We start from the raw sequence: 27717 nt of genomic DNA, 5'->3' as shown, positions 1-27717 counted from the left end.
GGAAGTCCCTTAAGCTCGGGACCTATACGAGAACAAACCAAGCAGCTAACTTGTTTGATCGCCTCTCATAAAGAGACATTGGTGTTTGATTTAATCAGAGCGGCTCACTTCCCCATAATTCTTGGTCTGCCTTGGCTGCGGTTACACAACCCCTACATAAACTGGAAGGCAGGAACACTTTTTCTGGGTTCGGAGTACTGTGTCGCTCATTGTCTTTCACACAATTCAGTAGGCATCTATATTCCATCTGAGCCTCCTCCTGCCACCGAGTTGCCTTCCATCGGTCACTTGGGGCTGATTCCCGAATGTCACCAGCACTTTCTCAGGGTTTTCTCTACTCCCCGGTTTCCAACACTCCCACCTCATCGAAGAGATGATTGTCATATAGACCTGCTTCCAGATCAACCGGTTCCGTTTGGACGCATGTACGTGTTGTCCCAACGTGAGAAGAGTGCCCTTCGAGAATACCTACATGCTAATCTCCAGAACGGTCTCATTACCGAATCTAAATCTCCTGCTGGAGCTTCCTTATTTTTTATTCCAAAGAAAGATACAGAAGAATTGAGACCGTGCATCGATTACAGAGGACTTAATAAGATCACTATTCCTGACAAGTATCCAATGCCATTGATTAAAGACATTCTCGAAGCCGTCCGTGGAGCGGCACTTTACTCTAAATTGGACCTTAGGGGGGCCTATCACCTCATTCGAATCGCTCCTAATGACGAATGGAAGACGGCCTTTCGAACACCTTTCGGACACTTCCAATACCAAGTCATGCCCTTTGGTCTAGTTAATGCGCCTGCTGTGTTTCAGCGGTTTATGGATCACCTTTTCGCCGATTTGCTTCTCCACTGTGTCGTCATCTACCTCGATGACATTTTGATATTCTCACCTACGCTTGAAGACCACATCCAACACGTCAACCTAGTCCTGAGTCGCTTACAGACGAATCATTTGTACTGTAAGGCGGAGAAGTGTGAGTTCCATCAAACTCAGATAACCTACCTAGGATTTGTCCTGTCAGCAAACGGGATCTCCATGGATCCAAGAAAAGTTTCTGCTGTGCTGGATTGGCCAGCACCTTCCACAGTAAAGGAGGTTCAGCGATTCCTCGGATTCGCAAATTTCTATCGGAAATTCATTCCCTGTTACTCTGAGACTATCCTACCTATTACTCGTCTACTCAAGAAGGGGATCGCCTTCTCTTGGAACCCTTCAGCCCAACAAGCCTTTGAGACTTTAAAGGGTTTATTCATCTCTGCCAGGGTTTTACTTAATCCGGATCAATCTCGTCAGTTCATCATTGAGACGGACGCTTCTCACCATGCTCTAGGAGCCGTCCTTCTACAAACAACAGATTCAGGGGAGGAGAGACCGGTGGCCTATTTGTCAAAAACGTTTAACTCCTCGGAACTCCACTACTCGGTACTTGAAAAAGAGTTATTGGCCATTAAGAAGGCCTTCGAAGAATGGAGACATCTTCTACTAGGCTCTCCCCATGCCATAGTGGTCCGAACGGATCATCAGAACTTGAAAGTACTACAACAGGCTCAAACCACAAATAGTAGACAAGCACGGTGGGCATATTTTTTTTTGCCTTATCGGATCGAATTCACCTTTCTCCCAGGAAGCCAGAACCTAAGAGCCGATGCCTTATCCCGAAAGAAACCACATGTTTCTCAATTCTGTTCAGAGAAGTTGTTTCCTCAAGCAAGATTTGTGGCAGTCATTTCCGACTTTCTCCATTTACTAAAGCAGGATACAATTAAGAATCAAACCAGATGTGAAAATCTTCTTTCTACTCACCATCTTACAAGAGACCGAGGATTATATTTCAATGCAGAACAAGTTCTAATTCCTTCCAGCGTTCTTCAATCTGAGGTCCTTCGGATGTGTCATGACTCTAGAGCGGCAGGGCACCGGGGAATACAGACTACTCTGGATTTGATAAAACGATATTTCTGGTGGCCAACTCTTCAGGTCGATGTTCATGATTATGTAAACTCTTGTGCAACATGTATTCAGTCTAAATCTTCACGAACTCCTCCTTTTGGTTTACTTACCCGCATGCCTATACCAGAGAAACCTTGGCAAATCATCTCCACCGACTTTATAGTGGATCTTCCGCCTTCCTCAGGTTATACAACCATAATGGTCACCATAGACTACTTGACCAAGATGGCACACTTCATTCCCTTGGGCAAATTGCCAGGGGCAGCCCAAATGGCAAGGATCTTCATTTCTGAAGTGTTTTCCAGACACGGACTACCTGAAGTCATAGTCTCTGACAGAGGGCCCCAATATACTTCACAATATTGGAAGGGAGTCTGTCACTTTTTAGGCATTAAGAGGGCACTCAGTTCGGGATATCATCCCCAGACCAATGGGCAGACAGAACGTCTTAATCAAACGTTGGAGGGATACCTACGTTGTTACGTCTCCGCAGCTCAAGATAATTGGGCTGAACTATTATCAATGGCAGAGTTTGCTTACAATAATGCCAAACACACAGCTCTTAAGACTAGCCCCTTCTTCTGTTCATACGGATTTCACCCCTCTTTTGTTCCTACTACTACTCCTTCCTCCTCTAAACTACCAGGGGTAGACTGTCTGATAGACAACATCCAGTCTGGCCAAAGGAAGGCTCGTTTGGCTCTTCAAGAAGCCCAGGATCGAGCCAAGCGATATGCAGACCAACATCGACGCAAATTTCCAGAACTACAAGTAGGAGACAAGGTTTGGTTGGCCTCTCGGTTTCTTCCAAGACACTTAGTCCCTTCTAAGTTATCTCCTAAGTTTTATGGTCCTTTCAAGTTGTTATCCAAAGTGGGCTCGGCAGCTGTTCGACTGGCTCTCCCAGCTACCTGGTCCCGCATTCATCCTGTTTTTCATCTATCTCAAGTGAAACCTACTGTAGCCGATCGTTTCCGACGCTCTACTAAGACCATTCCACCTCCGGTAATCACTGATACCGGGACAGAATATGAGGTGGCCGGTATCTGTGATTCCCGCTACCACAGGGGTAAGCTACAATTTCTCATTGATTGGAAGGGGTATTCTCCGGCTGAAAGAACATGGGAACCTGCTTCTGGGGTTCACTCTCCTCTTTTGGTTCGAAGTTTTTTCCGTCTACACCCCGGGAAGCCTGGATCACCCCCCAGGAGGAGAGGGCATACTGTTACACCTTTCCGTCATCGCTGCTTTTTACATTTGCATAAGTGGAGACTGTGCAGTTCCGCGCTTTGTTGTACGGCAGCGCTGTCTATTCCTGTCAATGCTAACAGTCTCAGCGGTACTGTTGTTCCGCGTTGCCAGCGCACGTCAAGAATAGGTCACATGATTCTTCCACGCAACCAGCTGACTCTTACGACAAGTCATGTGACACTATTTCAGAACCGAAGGCTTTCACCCTCTCGCGTCGCTACTGTCTTACATGACGCTCCGTAAGTTCGAATTCTAGGTACTTCTTACTCCTTACTCTCGTGCATCCAAGCTATCCTGACTGTGACTATTTATTCCTTGTTTTCTCCTACCGTTTAGTGTTCCCCTACAGCGCTCCCTTCCAGCTAATACTACCTTTCAGCCTGCATTTCCGGGAACCCGTTCGCGATCCTATCCCAAGCCTTCATTACAGAGTGAAAACAACGGAATCCCAAGTCTTCCTGACTCGGTTAGTTCCTTCCCCGGTCCTCCGTTTCTTCTCCGTTCCTGGTTAGTTAATTACCCGTTCTTTCCCGCTCCTGTTTAGTAATCTTTCCTCTCATTACTACAGAAGTTTCTGAAGGAACTAGAACTCCAGTCATTACCTCCCTTTCTCTCCGAGAGACCTCCACCTCTCATCAACCGCTAGAATCTACCAACAACATCCGTAAGAACATACTCACCTGTAATTATTCTGTTCTTCTATTCCGGTTTCCTCCTATATTTACCTGTTATTTTCTCCCGATAGAACCTGTGATACCGCCATCGAGCCAGGAGTTCTGTGCCTTGGATAGCCATCTTTCTGCAAGGATCTCCGACAACGCGTCCAGGGTTTTTTCCTCCTTTGGGGGTTTCCCTGGGGGTCCTGCCTCTCCCTGTTGAGGGTTTCTTTCCTCCTGAAGGGGTAGAGGGCTCAGGATTCTCAGGGAGGCTCTTCATTTCCGCCGTTGCTGTCCCGGTTCCGACATTCTGACCAGGTTGGTGGAAACTTGTTTATACATTCACCCGCTTTTTGGGTTATGTAGTTGATTTTCCGGATCAGATTGTAATAGATGCAGCATCAAGAGCAATTACATGGCTCGAAAGAAGTCAAAGAGGATAAGCCATGTATGTAGGACATATTTCTCTTAGATTAAGTAAATGAGTGGCTAATTATGAGTGCCAAGAATTGTGCAATTAAAGATGCAGAAAGCACATCCAGGTTGGAGCAACAAAGTCTCGAGAGGCCAAGAAGAGTAATAGCACCCAATAAAATTGAATCAAGCAGCACCAAATAAAAGGATAGAGTGGACAAAATCATGGTCTCCTCCTAAGACCAGAAGACAAGGCCTATTCATAAAGCTCCAGCCAAAGATAGCAATTTACCTTCACTCCCTTTAAAGCTGCGAGGAAGAGAACATGCAGCAAGGTCAACTGCAAAGAAGAAGCCTTGGCCTCTGGGCCTAACTGATGAGAGATGGTAGGCTAATTATCCAAGGAAGGCAGTTGTCTGATGTTGTTCCCTCGCACCTAGGTTTTGTTGTTTACGTGCTGCTAACGGGCCGAATGTCCAAGGTTGGTAAGAGAGTACCATCATATCATGAGGGTCTAGGCAATGGTGGACCATACACTGTTGAACGGGCCTATCTGCTGCTATTATTTCGTTATTATCAGTATTTTACGTAGTTAGAGGTAGTCCATGGTGTGTCTACCAGATAAGAGGCATCCAATGATGATACTATCATTCATACTAACTATATTTATATGTTTCCCCTAACCAATCTCTCCACCCAGTAGGTTTTACTGTTAGCCACGTAGAATGATGTCATAGCTGACGTATGTTGAGGCATAAAACTTTTTGTGTTACCGAAATGCATTTCAGAGTGTGTGAGCAACAATCTGTTTGGTCACCAGATTTCCCTAATTTATTGAACTGGTAATTTAATACGCTGGACAACAGGCAGCCAGTGAAGTTGGTGAAGTACTGGCGAGATATGGATATAACAGGAAGAGGACGTGGCTAGGCTGGCTGCCAAGTTCTGAAGAACTTGGAGATGCTGTAGAAGATAAGCAGGTTGTGCCAAGACTACAGAATTGCAGTAAACGACAGAGGAGATCACCAGGGCCGATATCCCAGGTGCTCGAAGCGCAGCCAGAATGAAAGGAAGAAACCTTTGGAGGAGCATGAGCTGAAAATAGCCCCATTGACACACGGCCCCTACCTTGGGCTAGATAGACAAAGAGGCAGATAGTTTCACACCCAGATCTTTTATAGTAGTGGAAGAAATAGGCAGAGAACCCAGAGAGGCATGCCAAAAGCAGCAGTCAAGAGAGAAGAATCAGAAGGATGGGCCACCACCAGCACCTCAGTCTTCTCACTGTTCAACTTGAACCAATTATTGCCCATCCATTGCCCCATGGCTTTGGGGCAGGCCCTGAACCTGGCAGCAGACTCAATTACCAAAAGATCAATGTGGGCCAGGATCTAGGTATCATCTGCATAAGAATAACAAACAAAGCCGTGGAGAGGATGAGCCTGGTCAGAGGTTGAAAGTAGAAGTTATACAACATGGGTGAGATGGCGAACCCTTGCTTGACACCAAAAGTGAGGACCTTCCCCTGAGAGTGAAAAGGGGGGAGAAAAAAAAGTTTGGTAACTATCAGAGAGAAAAGAAGAAAACCAGGCCAGGGCAGCCCCTGCAATGCCGGCTGAGGACCGACAATCCCGCAAGATAGCATGATCAATGGTATTGAACACGGCAGAGAGATCAAGTAGCACGCGTGCTCTCACACTGCCCTGGTCATACATCATTGCTAGATCGTCCAATACCGAAAATCAACATGCTCTCGATCCCCCGGCCTGTACGGAAACCTGACTGTAAATGGTGAAAAAGGAAGGACTATTCCAGAAAAGTACAAAGAAGAGGACAGATCAATGAACCCAGAAGCTTCATCAGGAAAGGAAGAGAAATAGGGCGAAAGTTTGATGGAATAGAAGGGTCAAGAGAGGGTTTTTCAGCAGGGGGATCAATGTAGCATGCTTCAGACAGTTCGGGATATGACCTGCCTGAAAGGAGTTATTTATGGCCGGCTGCAGAAAAAAAACAAGATGGGGAAGAATGTCTTTAAGAATGAGGAGGGGAATAAGGTCCCCAGGGGATGCCGATTTGAGCTTGAGAACAGCAGCTGCAATATGTGTAACCGTGAAAATGGGAAATGCTGACCACAGAACAATGTTAGGCTGAGATGGAGTTGGGGCAGGAGCCTCTCTGGACTGGAGACCAGAAGATTTAATGCAACTATGAATTTAATCAATCTTATCCACGAAAAGCAAGATAAGGAATCACAGAGGGCTCGAGAGGCAACCGCCTGTTCCGAAGGAACAGATGAAAGGGAACATACAACCTTAAAAAGGTTGTTGGATCGATTAATAGATGTTGTAATTTGATTGGAAAAGTAAGCCTGTTTGCCTGTAAAAAATAACTATGATACACATGAGAAGCTTGCTGAAATATTACTTTAGCTGTGACACTGTAGTTGAGACATCATTTGTGCTTGGTTTGCCTACTACCAGACGCAGGGCCCATAATTCATCAGTATACCAAGGCTCAGGTGGCCAGGCTCGTGGTCTAGAGTGTTTGAGAAGGACTAATAGATCAGCCATTGAGGCAAACGTATAAGATCCAACAAAGGTAGAGTAGTCAGATGAGCTTCAATGTGTCCAATGATCATATCTTTGGAAACAGACCTCCACCCCCGCCTAAAGATGGATTGAGGCTGCAAGGGGGGCCTAACAGGTAAGGGATCCCAAGAAAAAGGGACAATTGATTGGTATGACCAAATAATAGGAAGAGCAGGAAATATGGACACCTCGGAAGCAGAAGCAAATACAAGGTCCAGTGTGTTACCTAGCTTATGAGTGGGATCAGTCACTAGTTGAGTCAGTGCGAGATCATTCATTGCTGTCAAGAAACGTTGTAGCTTAATATCAGTTAGGTCATCAGCTTTAAGATTAAAATCTTAAGAGATCAGAAGGCCAGGGTGTTGAAGATGTAAGTCAGTTGCCAGCTAATATGAACTATCACAAATAGAAGAGTCAGCCTTGTGACAGACGAGCAAAAAATGAATGGTGCAGTTAGGGGAAAGAATGAAGCGAACAAGCAATGCTTCCATCTTCATGGAATGATTCAGGTCTTGCAGTGTGCCAGAAAAGGCAGAGTTAAAGATAATGGCTACACCCCTGCCATGCCGCGCGGAAGGACGGTCACAGCGAATAAGATTATAGTTAGTGGGAAGCAGCTGTACTAGTGTACGGTCAGAAGCGTCCCCGAACCAACTCTTGTTGACACATAAAAAATGAGTCTGGTAATCAGAGAGAAGGTCACAGCCCTGAGCACAATGTGCTCTGAGGGACCGAGCATGTAGCAGAAGACATTTCACTGAGGAGTCAACATCCCCAGGCAGCAGAGTAGTAGAACCCGGCTTAAAGCACCTAGCAGGCAGTATGGTCGTTGTAGGCGCTAAGTTAAGGAACTGATCCCGAGAGTAGCAAATAGCATCAAGATAACATTGTATTGCCCATGGAAAACAGCCCCCCTTGTCGGCAGTGCCACGGGCAGGCACAGACGGGTTTAACTTCTGCGTGACTTTGGCGTGTGTCCGCTGGGCTTGCGGGTATCAGAGAGCCTATAAGGACACATGGTATTGCAGAGGCACCTCCCAACTCCGTGCCTCACCGACAGGAAACAGAGACTGCAGTGTGTGCAAGTAAGAAAATAAACACAAAGGCACCTGCCGGGAGCGAGACCCTGGGAGCTCAGGAGGCCACGCACCCTCCCACCGCATTACGCAGTTTACAACATGACTGAAATAAAGAGGTCAAACGATAGAGAAGAACAAATAAATAAAACAATAATATATAAAAACAGATGAATGAGGAAATTGAAAGGAGAACAAGGCGCCCAGTCACATGCCGCGGCCTGGGGTTGCAGAGACCATAAAAGGAACAAAGCAAAACAACAAAATAACAAAATAGCAAAACACAATAAAAGGTAATACAGACAGCGGAACGCTGTGAAATGCAAGCGAAATGACACACAGAGGGGACGGACCACCGTACCTGCGAGTAGAACAAGCTACTTACCATATCTGGTAACGTTCTTTCGATGGGATGTTCCTCCGACGTATTACACATATATGACAGGTAATGTCCACAGCTGTGCTGCTTCAGAAGATTTTCAGCAGAGGGCGTCCTGCGTCAATGGTGTCGATCCGTTGTCCCTCAAGGGCCTCCGTCGAGGGTCGACGTCACCGGATGTTATATATAGGACGCACGGCGCCTGTAGCCTCAGTTATTGTTTTTCCCAGAATGTGTGGCACCAATCTCCTGCCAGTATGACTGCAGAAAGCCTTGCGGAAACGTAAGCTGTAATCGCATAGGAAATTCAGCAGAGGGGCAGGCTGAGAGGGCGATGTGGAATACGTCGGAGGAACATCCCATTGAAAGAACGTTACCAGATATGGTAAGTAACTTGTTCCTTGAGGGGATTGTGTCCTCCGACGTATTCCACATTTATGACAGACTCCCAAAGCAGTACCAACTTATGGAGGTGGGAAAAGAATTTACAATTTAGAACTTTAGAATGCCCAATCAAAGGGCTGAATAGAGGACTGCCTTACCAAAGGCCAAATCCTGCCCATGGATGGAGTCCAACGAATAGTGTCTCACAAAAGTATGGATAGAGGCCCCTGTGGCTGCTTTGCAAATATTGCGAATAGGAAAGCCCCTCTGTAGAGCAAAATGATCCATCTGGACAAGGTCTGTTTCGAAACAGCCTGGCCCAAGTGCCTTCCAGCATAACCAACAAAGAGCTGATCGCCCACCCTGACCCGGGACATCTGTGAGAGATAGAAACTCAAAGCTCTTCTAGGATCCAACCTATGGAGACTCTCTCCTCTTCTTTACCAGGATGTGGAGGAGGATAAAATGCCGGAAGAATCACCTTCTGGCTCAAATGGAATTCCGACACAACCTTCGGAAGAAAAGAAGGCCGCACCCGCAGGACAACCCTGTCCTTATGGAACACAGTAAAAGGTGGCTTGGCGGAAAGTGCCTGCAACTCACTCACTCTGCGTGCGGAAGTAACTGCAACTAAAAACACAGTTTTAAAGAACAACAGTCTCAACGGACAAGAATGTAAGGGCTCAAACGGAGCTCCTATTAGGAACTTTGAAACCAAATTCAAATCCCATCCCAGCACCTGGAAAGGCGACGGTGGAAACACATTAGTTAGCCCTTTTAGAAACTGAGAAATCAAAGCAATCTTAAAATAAGAACATTCCTCAGACAAGCGCTTAAATATGGACAGCCCCACCAGGTAACCCTTAATGGTACCTACTTGCAGGCCCTTGTGGGCTAAAGAAAGCAAAAAAAGACAAAACCAAAGGAATGGAACATTGGAAAGGATCCACATTCTGAACCCTGCACCAGTCACAGAACTTTCTCCAGCGGCAACGGTACAAGAATTTCGTTGCGGGCCTTCTGGCCGAAAGCAACACCTCCATCACGTCTTCGGGGAGGTCCCAATCCTTATACCTTAACCTTTCAGATACCAAGCATGAAGGCTGAGAGACTTGTCCTCTGGATGGAGAACCCGACCACCCTCCCGTGAGAGCAGATCGTCTCGGTAGGGAAGACGGCGTGGTGGGCAGATGGACATGTCTAGAAGGTCCGGGTACCACGCTCTCCTGACCCATGCCGGAGCAATGAGGATCATTCAGGAACCGAACCTCCGTAACCTCCGTAACCTCCGCAAAACACTTGCGGAATGACGGGAACTGGAGGAAACGCATACAGCAGTGGGAAGGACCACTCCACTACGAACGCGTCCCCTAAGGATCCTCTTGGAGGAAATTCCTGCGAGCAGAATCTTTCGCACTTCCGGTTGACACTGGTGGTGAAGAGATCCACTTGTGGGGTTCCCCAAAGGGCGAATATCTCCAAAAGAATTTCCTGAGCCAGCTCCCACTCGTGAGAGACCGTGCTCTGCCTGCTCAGAGCATCAGCCGCTGCATATTCATCTCCGGCCAGATGAACTGCCGAGATTGAAATTTCCTGCTTGATGGCCCAGAATCAGAGCTGTATCGCCTCCCTGCACATCGGGAGTGATCCTGCCCCCCTTTTTTTGTTGAGGTAGTGCATGGCCACTGTATTGTCTGTCATAATCAGGACATTCTACCCCCGCAAAGACGGCAGAAAACCTTCAGGGCTAGCCTGACGGCCCTCAGCTCTAACAGATTGATGTGGAGTCTGGACTCCAACGGAGACCAAAGTCCGCTGGCTGTCAACTCGTTGGCATGGGCTCCCCAACCTGTGAGGGATGCGTCCGTCACGATCATCACCTCTGGCCATGGTTGCCAAAATGGTGCTCCCTTCATCAGATTGCCTTCGTCGGCCCACCATAGAAGATACTGGGCGACTCAGGTCGGAATCTGAACGGGATCCGACATCCTGTCGGAGAACTGCGACCACTGCATCTTGAGAGCCCACTGCAGAGATCTCATCCACAGCCTGGCCTCTGGAACCAGGAAAATGCAGGCTGCCATGAGGCCGAGCAACCTCAAGAATTCGAATACCGGGAGAGTCTGGGCACACTGAAACTTGTCCACCATCTGCAGAATGTGATGAGCCCTCATCTGAGGAGGCGAACACTGCGCCAGGGATGTGTCGAGCACTGCTCCGATGTACTGGAGTCGCTCGGTAGTTGTCAAATGGGACTTCTTTAAATTGAGGGAGAAGTCCAGCTTGTGAAGGGAGTGGCAGGTGACAGACAGATGATCCAGGACTTGCTCGGGAGAGAACCCCCTGATCAACCAATCATCCAGGTAGGGGTAGATGTGAATCACCCCTTTCCTGAGATACACTGCCACCACCACCATCAGCTTGGTGAAGACCCTCGGGCGGAGGTCAATCCGAACGGCAGGAACCGAAACTGAAAATGTGAGTCGCCAACCGCAAACCTCAGGTACTTCCTGTGCTTTGGATGAATCGGCACATGAAAGTAAGCATCCTTGAGGTCTAGAGACACCAACGAATCCTGAAGTTGAAGGGCCTGGAGGACTTGAGAAAGAGTTACCATCTTGTACTTGTCCTTACTGAGGAGCTTGTTCAACCAACGCAAGTCCATGATGGGTCTCAATCCCCCATCTTTTTTCGGGATAAAAAAATAAGGGGAATACCATCCCTTGTTCCTCTCCGCTACAGGCACCAGTTCTATGGCGCCTTTCTCAAGCAGGGACAGGATTTCCTGCGCAAGGAGCGGATCTGGACACTTCAAAGAGAGCTTCCCTGGTGGATTGTCATGAGGCCTCTGCCGGAAGGGAAGATAGTAGCTGTGGGCTATGATCGCCAGAACCCACACATCTGAAGTAATGGCCCGCCATTCTCCAAGATGCTGCGCAAGTCTGCCCCCAACTGGCGAACCATGGGCCTCATGACTGAGCTGATGCGACTGCAGCAGTGCCTGAGGGTAAAGAGGCTTGCTTTCCACCCCATGCACTCCTACGGTGGCCCCTTTGACTGGCAGCTCCTCTCGATCATCCAAAGGAAGAGTAGTACTGAAAGGAACCTCCCCTCCGTTGCTGTCCCCTAGGACGAAAAGGCAGAGGTTGACGTACTGCAGCGCTCAAAGACTTTGCTGCAGCTTTGGAGGTCTGCAACCTCTCAAGCCTCTCTTCAGCCGTGCTGCCAAACAGATGAACACCATCAAAGGGCATGTTCAGAAGACGGGATTGCACATCAGGAGCAAACCCCGACTTCTGCAACCACGCAAACCTGCGTAGCACGGTGCTCGCAGCCATGGACCGGCTCACACAGTCTGCCATGTCCAAACCTGACTGAACGGACTCACACATGGCATCCTTGCCGTCTTGCACGAGAGCTAGAAAATCATCCCGTTCCTCCCCATCGGAAATATGCTCAGCCGCCAAAGACACACAGTTCCACAGAGTGTATGTGAATCTCGCTAAGGCACAAGTGGAGTTGGCCACCTTCAACGCCATACCCCCAGCCGAAAATACTTTCCTCGCCCAAACATCAAAGTGCTTATCGTCCCTATCAGGAGGGATGGTAGGGTACGTAGCCTGCTTCGAGGAAGCCGTAGCCACCTGCACCACCAAACTCTCCGGAGTAGGGTGTGTCGATAAGTAGCAGGGGTCACCACTGGATGGCCGGTATTTTTCCGGAAACGACTCATTAACTGCCGGTAGACTCTACGGAGCAGTCCAAGCCGCCGCCACACTCCTTTTCAAAGCCATGTGAAACGGCAACACCGGGTCAGTTGGTGGACCTTGATCCAGGATGTCCATCAAATCATCCTGAGCAAAATCAACAGGTGGAGCAGACCACCCCAAGTATTCTGTCACCCTTGACATGAGACACCGATAGAGGGAATCCGCATGCGCCCCAGGCTCAGGTCGGCCAAACTCCATCTCCGGAGAGGTGTCAACGCCACTAGCGTCATGCAATGACTGACGGAGTTCCTCCATTTGACTATGCCCAGACAAAAGATCATCAGGGACATCAGGAGGCACAACCATCTCCTCATCAGACAGTTCCTCAACTTCTGAAATGTCTTGCAAAGGCTGGAAAAACTCCAATCTAGGAGTAGGAACAGGATAGCGCTTAAACACAGGCTTCACAGACTTACTGAGAGCCTTCCTCGTAGGTTCCACAGCCCTCCGGGGCACCTCTGGCAAATCCTCCAAAAACGGAGTCGAGGGCGCTGAGGGAATCGGCGTCAACCGAGGCGCCGACGGCGTCGTCAACTTCTTCGAGGCCGGAGCCCTGAGAGTGTCCCTCGACGACACGGCGCAGATGGCATCGACGACTTCTTCGAAGGCTTCACAGGTTCTGACGGTCTCAATGGCGTCGAGGACCGGGACCTGGATCTGGCACGGCTATGGCGATCACCCTTGTCTGAACGGGACCTCGACGGCTCCCGATGATCGCGTCGACCGCCCGAGCCCGAAGGCGTGCGAGTGGTGGACCGAGCCCGTTCCTTGCCGGCTTCTTTCAAAGGCGCGGACGGAACTGTGCCTTGCGACTCGAAAATCGCTAACATCTGCCGGCGGAATGGTTCCCATTCGGCCGGCGACGAAGACTTGGTTCGACAAGTCAACCGTCTGTCGGAGTCCTCCTCCGACGAGGATGGGGAAGGCGACTGGTGACAGCGCTTCCTAGAATGCCTCGATGAGGCAGAGGAATGGCGAGAACCACTCCTAGACCGAGACCCCCTGGATTTTCGCCGATGCAGAGAGTCGCCCCTCGAGTCATCGGTCGAAAGCCCAGCGGATTTCGATTTATGGGGCTTAGACACCGTACCTACCTTCAATTTCTTCTTACGTTCCCGCAAGGCCTTAGATGTCAGGGACTGGCAATCCTCGCAGTCGTCGGTGGTGTGGCATTCGCCGAGGCACCAGAGGCAGATGTCGTGCGGTCCGTGATGGACATCTTCGAACCGCAGTCCGGACATTTTTAAAGCCCGACTTCGGGGTAGTAGAAGAAGACGAAGACATTGCTTTTGAAGAGAAGAATAGAGTGCGCCGAGATTCCGAAGCAAACACGTTTGCGGAAAAAACAGAACTGAGGCTACGGGTGCCGTGCATCCTATATATAACATCCGGTGACATCGACCCTCGACGGAGGCCATCGAGGGACAACGGATCGACGCCAGCGACGCAGGACACCCTTTGCCGAAGATTTTCCGAAGCAGCACAGCTGTGGACATTACCTGTCATAGATGTGGAATATGTCGGAGGACCCGTTCCTTGCTGGCTTCTTTCGAAGTATATTGCTGTATTCTTTGAGTCTATCCGGTTATTTGGGCCAAAGATCATTTATTGTGGTAATCCCATTCGGCACTTAGAACGCTCCAGGTGCTATTGCACATATCTATCCCAAATGGCTTGATCCTCAAGCTCCCACTCCCTCCATAAGCCAAACGCAGGGGCTTGACTGAAACCATTTTATCCAAAATAGCTTGATCCTCAAGCTCCCACTCCATCCATGAGTCAAACAGAGGGGCTTACTTTAAACCAATCTATCCAAAATGGGACCCTACATACGCAGCATTTGTTTTCTCACCCACATCAGTCTAGTCTCAACCAAGACTAACGCTGTCTGGTATCAGAATTTCCCCCCAATCCTATGTTTAGGAGCAGGTGTTGAGTGATAATTGTAGGCCGGATGATGGCTCTTCTAGGGTAGAGACAGTCAAGCGCCAAGGCTTAGCTGTCTGGCGTGAATCGGCATGGACGAGATGTATGGGTGCATTGTTATCACTGGGAATAAAAGAGGAAGCCACAATGAGCTACCTTCCAAACAATGTGGATCTCTTTAGAGAAAATATGCATAGTGCAAGGCAGTGTCTATGTAAAGAAGCCACAAGGCGTCTAGTTAAAGCCTTGTTACTTACAGACAACAGTGTCCTCCACTGGTTCAGCATGGAAACAATCTTCGGTGATATACCAAAAATGGAACTACAGGGGTGTACAGACTTTGACTTGGTCATCTGCTGGGCTTTGATACACTTGTGCTAGGTTGAAATGCAGTCCTTTCCTGTGGGGCAAAGCCTGCACTCTGGCAAGGGTTTGAGTGTGGGCTGTACCGTCAGTAATAGGAACAATTCAGGGGGGAATGCATGTATCAAGGTGCTGGCATACAAAGTTTTATAACACGCGTGGGCACATGGATGATGCAGGCATCACTGCAGTAAACACTTCAGATGCCACACAAGATTGTGTTGCAGGGGAGACGAGGGAATCAGGCTTGATGTCCTTGCTGACTGTTACATTTCTTAGGTTTTGTAGCTACAGACCTCAGACCCAATCACTTACATAGCATCTTAATGCATGCATGCATATTCGCCTTTTCATCATCACTGTCAGTACAGGGAAAAGGCAAGAATGGCTTCCAGAGGGCATAGGGTTGAGGCATGCAACAACATTGGTCCCACCAAGACAAAGGGATTGACCAATGGTCTTAGTGTAGCTGTGTTGCTTGGAGGGACAGTTCTTGCAAGGACCGGGCTGAGCTTTGCAGTCAGGAGGGTAGTGAAGAGGTGCAGGTTACAGTTGAGCTTTTCCTCACATCCAATTTCAGGTCACAGTCTTGGTCCGATTACAAAATGTTCTACTACCAATAAAGCAGGTTTTCCATCCGTATGGGTAATTGGGGCTAGGCTAGGGTAAAGGGTTACATATATTCAAACATCCCAGCAGCCTGTAAGGAAGACATGGTATCAACAGTAAGACAGACAAAAGTGACCACAGTTCAAGGGTGTTTATTGAACTTCAAAAAGAGTTTGAAAAACACCTAATACAAAATGTACTACGGATGGGAGCAAGCTACGACCATCGAATAATAATAAAGCAGTCCCCATAGTGTCTTATCAAAATAAAAGGGCCTATACTAATAAACCTATTGCCAATCCCTACCTCTAAATACAAATAGTGTGGGAAACAATGTCACTAAAAAAGAACACAAAATGATGTCAGGATGTTCAGGTTGTTGGCCTCCTGCCCCACGTTTTCAGCATGTGACAAGGAGGTACACTCGAACCTAGCACAGTCTCTGGCTTCCCTAGCAGAAGGATCCAGTTCAAGCAATGGGGCCTTCCGTTCCAGAATCTCTTTGCCTTCAAAGTCTCTTCACTCAGAGGGCCTGATGCGAAAAACAAAGGATACTTTTTCTTTTCCAGATTTTAACAGTGTTCAATTCTTTAGGTGATTCACTATTCACCTTGGATCCCCTTCAGCTGGGCTCAGATCCCTTCAACACAATGTTCATACTTGATGTATTGGATTTCTCATAAAGTATTCTTATTCGAGTGACTCACGGTTCAACCCGGATTCCCCCTCAATCGGGCTCAGATCTCGAATCGCCCTCATTCGGACTCAGATCCCTCTCGGTCGGGCTCAGATTCCTTTTAACACAATGTTCATAACTGTACACAAACTTGCTTTAACCAAAATCTTTTTTAGCTGATCTCCCTCTGCCGGGCTCGGAACAACTTCAACACACAATTTCATCAACTACTGAAGACTTTTGAATGTGCACAGGGTTTTGTCTTGACCCGTTGCAGGACCACTTTGATTTCATAATTCTTTGCCACATTTGCCAACTTTCAGCTGGATACCTAACAGAGACCTTCGAATGAGCACCCACGTGGTGCCGGACCACTCTGTCTATGGTATCATATCTTTGCTTCAAAGTCAATCACTCATCTGTTGGTTTACTTGTGTTTGCGTTGCTTGTCACATATGCTTCATACACTATTCTCTGTAGTTTTCACTATACAATGTTGCCGCTTGCAACCTTGGCTCCAACACAGACCTGTCTGGTATCAGTCTCCCAACTCACCGGCTCTGCGACTTCACTGGATTTGCTTTGTTAGAGGAGCCAAGGACAGTACCATGGCGCCAAATGATTCTCCCCGCCTTGCTTAACGATACGGGAAAGCCCCGGTTACCTCCAACACACAATGCAGGATTCTTCAGCCTTTATTCATGGGCTTATGTTTCTTATTCTTGAAGGTTCATGAAAGCAACGGTCTTTCGGTGAAAAGGTCAAGGGCACTTCCCTTCTTGGACTCCTCTTCGGTCTTGCCGTCTTTCGCCTTGTACTACACTGCCATCTTGGAACTGCTGCTTTCTTGTGTGCTTTGCCTTGCTCAGAGTGTGCTTTCGTGCTCTGCCCTTTATCCGTGTGGGGAAGGATGATGGAAGTCAGGTGTGTGTAATGATCAGTAATTGCCTGACCATTGTATTGAGACATGGCACGTAGACATGTCACGTATACGGCTCGGGTGTTAGTCTGTTTTCCCTCACAGTGAGCTGTCCGCGAGAAAGTGGTCGTGTTGGGAAAGAGGGGGAGTTGAATTCCTAAGTATCCTTCCTGGTAGGATGGGGTAAAGGTGTGACAGGGAAGGGGATACCGTGTCTCACTGTCCAGTGTCCCACTTGCACTCCCCGAGGACCCCTCACCCAGGTGATCCTCCCGCACAGGTCTTGCCCCAGGAACTGGATCCAAAAGCGATGGCCGTGTCCTGGCCACCTCGATGACAGATCTCTGGGGACTAGAGGTGACACACCTTGAGGTTTCTCACACAGCCACCCCGAGGCTACATTAAACCTTCTTGAGCAACACAGATGATGCTGATTCAGCTTTGAAGGCAGAAATCCATTTACATTGGCTGCATCTGGCACTCTCCCAAATATCATGGCAAATATATCCACATGCACCCTCCTGAATTCCTTTTCACAAGAACAATGGTGAGCTGTAGCCAGGCACTGGATATTTCACTTACCTCCTAGGAATACAGCCATGTTGTCTAACTACAAATGATAAATGCTGTCACTAATCTGAAAAAGAGTGTCTTAAGTACCACAGACTTGCATTCTACATCATTGGGCAGGTTTTGTTTACCAGTGGCCGTATGCACAAGAAAAACAACCTCAAATATGCGGGGCCAAGAGGGAGTCAATGGGGCGAGGTCCTGATGTTTGGAACATACAAATATTGAGCAGCAATTTCTTGTATAGAGAACTGTGTGGAACTTCACTTTGATGGAGAGCAAACATTTCGACAACAAACCGCACGCAGAGCTTGGTCAACCGGCTGCCATGGATAAAAGAGACAGTCAATAGCAGCGGTTGGCGGAACAGTATGAAAGGCAAGTAGCCCCTTTTGTAAGCTTGTTCATCAGAGCCAAGCTGGCAAGCATTGAACAATGTACAACAAGTGAGGAAGAACATTTAAATATGGGCGACCAATCACAGTCTTAAGAAGATAATGGGTGGGCACCACTTTGAATTAACTCTGTAGTTTATATACACTTGATCGAGATAATCGGAGCATACCTTGAGGCCTTGGCACAAGGTTACAAAGAACTATGCTGACGTCTTACTCTCATGAATTGCTGCTATTAATGGTGCTGTTTGTTTTTATTTGTGAAATACAAAAAAACAAAGTAATTCTTTTTTGGGACATTCTCATATTTTTAACTCCTTGAAAGGAAAAACTGCATCCAGATCATATGTGTCACTATTTTGGTTTGCTGATGCATTTTGGACCAAGTCCGTCTTCAGGGCTAGGACACTGAGTAATTTACCAGTGAATAATAATATGTTCGATAATCCAAATCACAGAAACATATAAACATATCAATATAAGTAGCAATCAGTGTTACCATTTCGTACATTCATCCAAATATAGGAAAAATGAAGAAAATAAATATTCACATACTATTTCAGATACGGATCAGGTAATAGGTCAGAAAACATAAAACATAATAACAAACAGTTAGTGTGTATGCACTGAACAATAGTATCAATATAAATGCTTAATCAGAAGGCATGGTTTAATTTCCATGATTGTTACCTGGCTGGGCGGACTTGTGGCCAATGTCTATTATCTGTAACAATTGTGGATAGTAAGAGAATCCTTGGGATATGCAGTCTATTTCATCTCACTCATCTGCTGATAAATGGAAAATCATACCTGAAAGCGCAGTGTTCGCTCTTACAGGTTTAGTCACCTAGTGGTAAAGAGTACTTGGTAAACTCTATGGTGAAGTCAGAGTGTCTTGTTTGTGCTCTGTTGCAGGGATCTTATCTGTGTCATACGTGTTGCCGAGCGCCAACTGGAGAGGAACCAGAGTGCACGTTTCTTATGACTTACTTTACTGTTTACGGCTCGCTGTTGCTACGTGACGTGACACTGCACGTTCAGGAACACAGCAGCAACATGCCGGCCCTGTAACCAGCGGGGAAACAGGATGGCGGCCTTTGTGATAATTGTTATCATACATTGCTCTTAAAGGCATATCACAAAATCATTATGTATCGATTCATGCATTGCGCATACAACGTGAACATACATAAGCTTCGGGTCACGTAGCTTGTTTATGTATCAATGTAGTAAGAAATGTTGTAAATAAAGAATATGTAATGCTGGCATACAGGTGGTGTCAATAAATCACAGAATACAGTGATACTGAATAATGTATACTGAACTCCTGTCAAAATGTTTGCAAGAGGTTTGAGTGATACTAATGTTTGTTGGGGCTGTAGTCACGTGGATGGATCATTCGAACATATGATCTGGCATTGTTCAATGGGGAGGTCATTTTGGTTGGACGTCACAAGAACAATGAATCAAATGTTATTAACGGATATGGATTTTGACTTTCAGACTATAATATTGGGGCAAGATTGCCTATTGGGAGATTTGAGCTACCCACAGAGGTGCTGGTTTTTAAGAGCGGCACTTCCCGCAAAAAAGATTCATTTTGAGAGATTGCAAACATATCACAGTGCCTAGCACGTCTGCTTGGATGGATGATTTATGCAGAATTTCTCAAATTTAAATATTGAGAAAAAGGAAGAAATTGACCTTGTATGATGGAATATAGGGAAAGTTCGTGGAGCAAATGCTCCAATGGATTTGTACTTGGCCAGCCCAGCCCATGTTTTTTGTAAACTTTTATGTATTGTAAATCTAATAAAAAATGAGAATACAAACAAAAATAAACACTGGTCCCAAGCAGAGCCTGGGGTCGGGATTGGAAGGAGCCTGGAGGTGGTGAAGGGGGAGAGCGAGCAAGAGAGAGTGAAAATGCAGCAATAAGAGATTTGAGAGGAATTGCGGGGAAGGAAGGCAGGAGGAGCAGAGACCTGGAAATGGGAGCAGAGTGGAGGAAGAAGGAAAAAACAGAGTCCTGGAGAGGTGATTAGATGTTGGAGGAGGTGGAAAGGGGAAAATAAAGGAGAGGGCAGGAGGGAAGTGTAGAGGGTGGAGATTGTAGGAGGTGAAGGAAAACTGAAGTGCGGACTAGTGAGGAGTGGAGGAGAGGAACAGAAATACCTGGTGAGGGGAGCAGAGATCAGAGAAGGGGAACAGTTGAACAACATAAGAATGAAGGAGGAGCAGGAAGACAGGGGAGTGAAAACAAGCAAGCTAAAAGGAGAGAAACAGAGGGATGAAAGAGCAAAATCATTGCGGGAAGAAGATAAATTAAGAAAGGGAAAGCAGGAGGTCAACATCATTTTAAGAGAGTCAAGGAGATCGAGAGAGGAGACAACAAAGAGGGAGTGGACTAGGTCATGAGAAAGAGAAGGCCTCTAGAGAGGAGCTGAAAAGGGAACATCCAACCATCTCATGCTGGAAACGACTGGCTTGTATGATAGATAAAGTTCATCAGCACAAAATGGCGGTGGTAAGCCAAAAGTATGGGATGGAGGCCATGAATAGGGGATGAAGGTAGAAAACTAGCTGTTAGGCATAGTTGTTGAGACCAATAATAGGGAACATTTGATGAAGGGCAAGGAATGGACCAGAATGCCAGATATAAAGGCCCAAATATGTACTGGCTATGTGAGAGTATGCTCGATGGATACCTCCACTTTAGTTCTCCAATACCAGGCCCTTCTCCAGGCTTGGTATCGGACCACCATGCCCCAGGCCACTGGCATCGTAGAGGCTGAAAGCAGATAACATAAAGCAGGCCTAGCCTGAGACAAGCCAGAGGACCTAAGTAGTGGCAAAAGTGTTTTCCGTCTTAGCTCTGTGTAATGTGGGCAAAACAACACAAAGTGTAGAAGGTCCTCCACTGGCCACTGACAGCAGGGGCAAGCTGTAGGTTGCACATTATGAGTCCAGCTTTTTGTTCGTGCCCCTAGCCATAAGCAATCAAACCGGGCTCAGGTCAAGGCAAAGCGGTCTGCAGGATTATCACTGTGGAGCAAGTACAGCTGAATAGCGTCCGCAGATGTTAACACAATATGCCTTCTGTTTGCAAGAATGCCCAGGGCAGCGGACTCCCTATTTGCCACCAAGATGGAATTAAACATTTGCTTGTATGCCCTGACCGCACAGGGGGGACAAGAAGATTGAGGGGCAGACAAGATTAGCACAATTTAACTGTCCAATTCATTTCTGGATGTACATAAGCCAGGGGATTTTCTTTACAGCTGCGCTACTCACCAGGGCTCTTATGATCTTATGTGAGAGAGTGGCTTTCTGGTTGGCCCATAGTGCCAGCCAGTGCGAGACTGGAGCCAATAGCCACTCATCGGCAATGTGTGGACATCCCAATTCTAAATGTGTCCCATAGTTTGTAGCAGACAGTGGTAGCCCAAGCAGTTTTTTAAGAAAGGAGTTCTCCACATTTTCGATTTTTGGAATCCTTTCCATACCCCACAGTGCTGCCCCATAATTAGTGGCAGTTTTTGTTTGCGCCCTGTATACTTCAAGAATTAAATGAGGTGCGGACCTGCGTCATTACCAACGTCATCCTATGTGGCAAACTACAAAACCTATTGGAGGGAGTGATAGGCTTTAAGTGAATCTCTAAGTATAAGTTCCATATCAGTACAGAACAGTGAAGGAAAGTGATAGGGTACTTATCAAGTGGGGCAATTAAGCCCTGTCCTCAAAATGGCCACTATGAACGTCACTAAATACTTGACGTTCCATTGGCTACACAAACTATAGGACCCTTAATTACGCCGTCCTCTATAATTGGTTGGCTTCTAACCCCCGTCAGTACTTTTCCGCCTACATCTAGCAGCATGCAGACTGAACATCCAGGTGCTGGTGAGCTCATCTTAACACTAGCTTCCAACCAGTTAATGTATCAATCCATCATCACCACAATGGTTCAGTGTCAATTAGTGCCTTGAAGTTTGGCCTTGAGTTTTTACTGTGTTCTGAGACTTTTAAAGGAGTGTGGGCACATACTGCCCTCGTGCGTAGGTGTGACCACCTCGATTGTCCAACTTCCTTCTTCCACGTGACTGGACACCATGAAATTGAGCCTTTTCATGTATTTAATATTATTTTCTAATAGTCCTCTGACGTCTTTTGTTTTGCTCAAGTCTTCTGAACAGGAGTCTCTGTTCTTTCACACGATTTGTATCCAATGTCAGCCAATTCCAGTTTGATAAAACCGTGGCTTCTTGACTCATCCAACTCCTTCTGCTGAGATTCATTTGTAATTCAATTTTCTTTTTAACTGCGACACTGAAATGCGGCCTTCTTGTTAATGTTCAACACTGCTTATAATGCGTAGTGGAAACATCCATCTTTTACTCATTCATATGCATCTCTATATATTGTCGCTTACCGCAATCTATTTACTATAAAGCTTGAGGCTAGCTTTTAAGATTACTTTGCTGCTTGTGTTTCTGTTGCATCTGTACACGTTTAAACTAGATTAATATCTTCATCTGTTTCTGTGGCATAAGCTTCTTCACCTTGATCCCAAGGTGTCACTTATCCTTGGTACTTTCTGGATGCCGTTTAGAATATCTACATTCTCTGGTCTATGCCTCCCCTCTATATATGTCATATCTCTTCTGTGTGACGTCACCTTTCATGTTTGAAATTCATCTGCTTTGCTTCTTCAGGAATCTCAATCAAATGGCTATCATATTGTTCTGTATGCAGGTACAGTTTTCTCAGTGGGTACCTTGCCTCCCAGATCTTCTTAGGTATTGATACTCTTATTGGCACCGCACAGAGTACACGCTTTGCTCTTTGTTGGTTGAACTGTTCCGCATACGTCACATACTTCGGTTCCCATTCTATAGGTAATAGAGGCGGGGCAGTTGGGGTACTTGGCTCCTCCTCTACAACTGGTTATAATGAAATTAAATTTTATATATAGTGTTTCAGAGTGCGACCAGGCAAAAAGGGAGAGGAACAAGGGAGAACAAAAAAGAAAACTGCGATCTTACTAGGCCCAGTGACATTTAAGAAAGCACAAGTGCATGGAAAAGGGAAATGGGGGAAAGTGCATGGAAGGGGGGGAGTGGAAAGGACTGCAGAGGACTGCATAGCTAAGGTTATTTTGGAGTGTGCCTGAGCACTAGTCACATTGCAAGATATCTTGTGATATGCACAGGATCACTTGTAGGGTTACAAGTCCTGGGAAGGAAGCTACGAAAGGGTAGGGCATTAAAAGACACACTGCGTTTGCCTTACTGTGATTTCCTGACTCCTGCAAGAAACTGCAAGGGACTGCATTGTTGGCAATGGGCGGTCGTAAAGACTTGCGGGAGAGACTTTCAGGGTCTTTCTCCTTGGTCCTCTGAGACGGGCTGTAAACCTAAGATTAGAAACAAAGTGTAAGTGCAAGATGATTAAATATTACTGATAACACTATTCACAAACTAAACTATTTTCTGATATCATACAAAGTTCCACTATAATGATCCCGAAAACATTTTCTATAGCTTGAACATCCATGAAGAACCAGTCAAGGTCTTTTACAGCAAGTTAATGAATCATTACCTTATTGTTACCTCCACAAAACATGTTCTACAGTAAACAATCATGGGATATGAGAATGTGAAAAAGCAGTCTTATTTCCCCAACCTCACTGTCCTACATAATAATGGTAAATAACAAATCAGAGCGGCTATTCTCAAAACAAACTCAAAAGACAATGAGCCCCATATATGTAGGCATACCATGAGCAGAAATTATAATTCTCATGTATTCGTGGTGACAGAACGGTCTATTTTTGTCTTTCTGGCTAATGTGTTTGAACTCTGAGGTTTGTGGCCAGAACTGAGGGCTTCATGTAACCTCAGCAACAACAAAAGGAGGAAAGGTATCAGTGCATAGCTAAATGCGTTCAGAACAACCATAACCTGGATTACCTCAATTCAGAAGATAAGCTTTAGATTTGGTAGAACGCATTTCAGCATATGCTCTCTCAACAAATGGAAAAATGTGCGAATTCAAAGGAAAGATTGATAATTAACTAATAAGCTAGTTTTCCATCATTTGGTGCCAGAGAATTGTTAATTGACACATGGAAGAGCGATAGAAAGAATAAAAAATGCTGGGAACTGTCAGAAAATATCCCCTAAATTACAGGTTGTTGATAAATGTAAGTGTCAAGAAGGCTCCTTTAGATATAAGTGGCAGCTCCTCTTTGTGCCAAATTAGCATACATTAACAGTGTGTCTGGCAAAGTAGAATTCTGGATAAATACAAGACTTTGGAAAATATTTGATTCTGTGACACAAGGCCCCTGTTCTCACAGGATGAATTTAATAGGATCTAACAATATGGGGAGGCAATACACAGATGACCATTGGTTGAAATAATGACCTAGCCTTTGTTCGTGCTAGTGTAATAAAGGTGGAACAAATAACTCCTTTAGTTGTCTGATGTGCAATAGCGGGTAGTATGTAGGTTGCCAGTTAGATTGTCTTGAATTCAGCTGCCTCTAGGAAGAAATTCTAACAGTAAATTTGGTTAGTTCTTCAATATTCTTTCTCAGGTTAAAAGTTTGTCCTTTGCTTGGAAGCCAGGCTTTTCAGTTTTCTGAAAGACTAAGCTAAAGGGACATTGTAAAGTGGTCTTCTGATTTATATATTGACCATGAATCTGCTGTTATAGATCTGTGTGATGTATTAAAATAACTCATCTTGCCTCAGTAAGGATCACATTTTCATGGAGTTTTTCCAACAAAAGTTGAGATGCATTAATTCTTTATTGATAGGCGCATGTACCACCAGCATTGCCAAGGGATCAAGTAACTATTTGAAGGCTTACAGCGCTATCAGTGAAACACGTGACAGTCTTTCTCAGTTTCTCTGGTCTGACAACGATTATCTGCAAATTGACAGGGGGACAAAATGTGGTAGGTAACACTTGTAAAGCAGATTATTTGCCAAATGATTAGGCTCTTAGCGCTGGACGCATCACAATTGTTAAAGCATCCAAGGTGACCTACATAAAGTATTTTTATATGAGCTGAGACGGCACAGTCTGCGTGTGCATGTCTGCATTCATAAATCAATGGCAAAAATATTTACTTGGCATGGCTATGTAAAAGTACTGCTAAACCTTTCCAGATTATCCTTTCTGTCCGGCAGTGGAGTGGGGTGATGTGGCATGGAAGAGAGCACTGTGTTGTTTTTGGGTAATGTGGGATAATGGGCTATCCTTCTAAACCTAAACACACAAGCAAAACCAACCTTGGACATCATTTCACAAACAGTAACCCCTAAACCCCCAACATTCCAGGCAACACACACCCTTAACAAACATGCTCACACCGCAAGCCAACTGCTCACTATAACCTCATCAGCACTAAGGTTATCTTTGGCGCCACACAGGCCTAATTGATGCATAGTTTCTTAAGGACTCCATCTCAGATGGTTGTATGTCAGTTGAGCAACCCGTTTTGTCTAATGACTCCCTGAAAAATAGCCAAATCGGCTAGCTTTATGTCTTGGACTTAAACAAAAGTCTTAATGGGAAAGTTCCATCCTTTATTACCCACCCCGACCCTGTGCAGCCTATCCCCTCCACCTTTTTCTCCCCCCCTTTTTCATTGTTTTCCCCCTTTTAATCAACCTTCCATACCAACCACATATGTCGATAAAATGGGGTTCTCACTGTTTTTACCATTTCCCTGACTTCAGCCCATCTCCCATAGATGCTTACATGATCGCACCGAAGAGACTTTTGTGCAACCATATGCAAACTGCTGTTTGTTTCACAGGACTCTTTGTACATTAGGCAATTCTATTTCTATAGAAGTACCTGCATACATCCTATGTATGCACAACAAATGGAAGATGGATGATAAAGGTATTGCTATTCCCTTAAAAACACTTAATTATAAGATTAAACAGAATTATAAACCCTCCGAAAGTGTCAGAAAAGAGGCATGGGAAACAGAAAGATGATGTGAATGACCCAGAATCACATACTGGGGTCGAGGGGGGAAAGCAGTGACTTAAACTCAACTTTCATTGTTTCAAGTTCACCATCTTGCCCACTGACCCAAATCCTCTCTCTCTCTAGGATTGGTATCACAATGCAGATGTTACGGTCTTCTTTGAGACTGTGTGTGGTTTTAATGAAGTTGGTTTCCTGATAGCGATGGTGCGTGATTATGTTACAGGGAGAGTCCCCGCAAATATAGTGTGTGCTAATACTGTTATTGAGGCCCTCACAGAGATGGTGTGATTCTAATGATGCTGAGGCCCTCACAGAGATGGTGTGTTTTACAGTGATGATCAAGTCCCCACAGAGACGGTGTGTGATCACAATGATATGAAAGACCCCCATGAGGTGCTTTATGATAATACTGATGTTGAAGTCTTCACAGTCATTGTGTGCGATAATGATGATACTAAAGACCCCCAAGGATGGTGCATTATAATTCTGATGCATATGAACACCGATGTTGATGTCGTCACATACATGGTGTGTAATTATCATGATGTTGAAGTCCTCATAGACATGGTGTGTAATGTTGGTGATGTTGAAGTCCCAGAGATTGTGTTCAGATCATCACAGAAATGGCATGGGATTATTAGGTTAAAATCCTCACAGACATGTCATTGGATACTAATGATGTTTCAGTCCAAAAAGATGATGTTTGACTATGATAATGTTAAGGTCCCCACAAAGATAGTGTGTGATACTAATGATGTTTTAGTCCCCACAAAGATGGTGTGTGATTATCATGATATTAAAATGCCCATAGACTTGGTGTGTGATGTTGAAGTTATCATAGAGATTGTGCGTCATGATATAGATGGTCTGTTCCTCACAGAAATTGTGTGTGACGATTATGTGAAAGTCTCCACATAGATGGTATGTGGTTATAATGATGCTAAATTCCTCACATAGATGTGTTGTTATACTGCTGATGTTAAAATCACCTTAGCAGATAGTGGGCCTGATCACGAGTTAGGCGGTAGCCCTTAAATGCAGCGGTAACAGTGTTAGCACAGCATTTAAGGGTCTGCCCAATCCAGAGTCAGCTCAGAGCCGGGGGTAAACATGCTGGAAAAATGCCAATTTTTGGCGCAATTAATACCAGCAGTATTAGTGCGCAGTAATTTTGCCGAAAATTCCCTGTTGGGTTCAATGGATCCAACGGGGAATGGGGAGTAACAGTAAGCGCCCAACCCATGATCTGGCGGTCATACCGCCGGACGGGTGGCCGCTAACACAAATAAAGTTGGGCGGTATCCCAGGTGGGATACCGCCCAGCTCGTAATCAGGACCAGTGCGTGAAAATAATGATGTTGCATTCCAAAAAGATGGTGTGTAATTATTACAATGTTAAAGTCCCCACAGAGATGATGTTGAAATCCCTGCAAGGATTGTGTGTGATTATCATGATATTAAAGCCCCTATAGACATTGTGTGTGATGTTGTAGTCACAATAGAGATTGCGTCTCATGATATTGATGTTTAGGTCCTCACAGAAATGGTGTGCAATGATCGTCTTAAAGACCCTACAGAGATGATGTGTGATTATAATGATACTAACGTCCTCACATAGATGCGGTGTGATATAAGTGATGTTAAAGTCTCATTAGAAGATACTGTTTGACAATAATGATGTTACAGTCCAAATAAATGTTGTGCAATAATGATATTGTAAGGTCCCCACAGAGATAGTGTGTAATAATAATTATGTTGAAGTCCCCACA

The 27717-nt window shown here is 45.8% G+C and overlaps 1 protein-coding gene across 3 annotated transcripts in view; it reads right to left on the bottom strand.

Moving 5' to 3' along the window:
- Nucleotides 1-27717, bottom strand: part of C3PH20orf96 (chromosome 3p C20orf96 homolog) — a 454062-nt gene that overhangs the window by 237013 nt on the left and 189332 nt on the right. For all 3 annotated transcript variants that reach the window (XM_069650961.1, XM_069650963.1, XM_069650962.1), the window contains one exon: nucleotides 23228-23351. In XM_069650961.1, the coding sequence (XP_069507062.1) occupies nucleotides 23228-23351 (124 nt within the window). The remainder of the gene's footprint in view (nucleotides 1-23227; nucleotides 23352-27717) is intronic.

The sequence above is a fragment of the Ambystoma mexicanum genome, chromosome 3p (assembly GCF_040938575.1).
Source record: "Ambystoma mexicanum isolate Mex_15411 chromosome 3p, UKY_AmexF1_1, whole genome shotgun sequence".
NCBI classification, from domain to species: domain Eukaryota; kingdom Metazoa; phylum Chordata; class Amphibia; order Caudata; family Ambystomatidae; genus Ambystoma; species Ambystoma mexicanum.
Note: the sequence above shows the minus strand (reverse complement) of the source record. Positions and strands in the feature narration are given on the sequence as shown.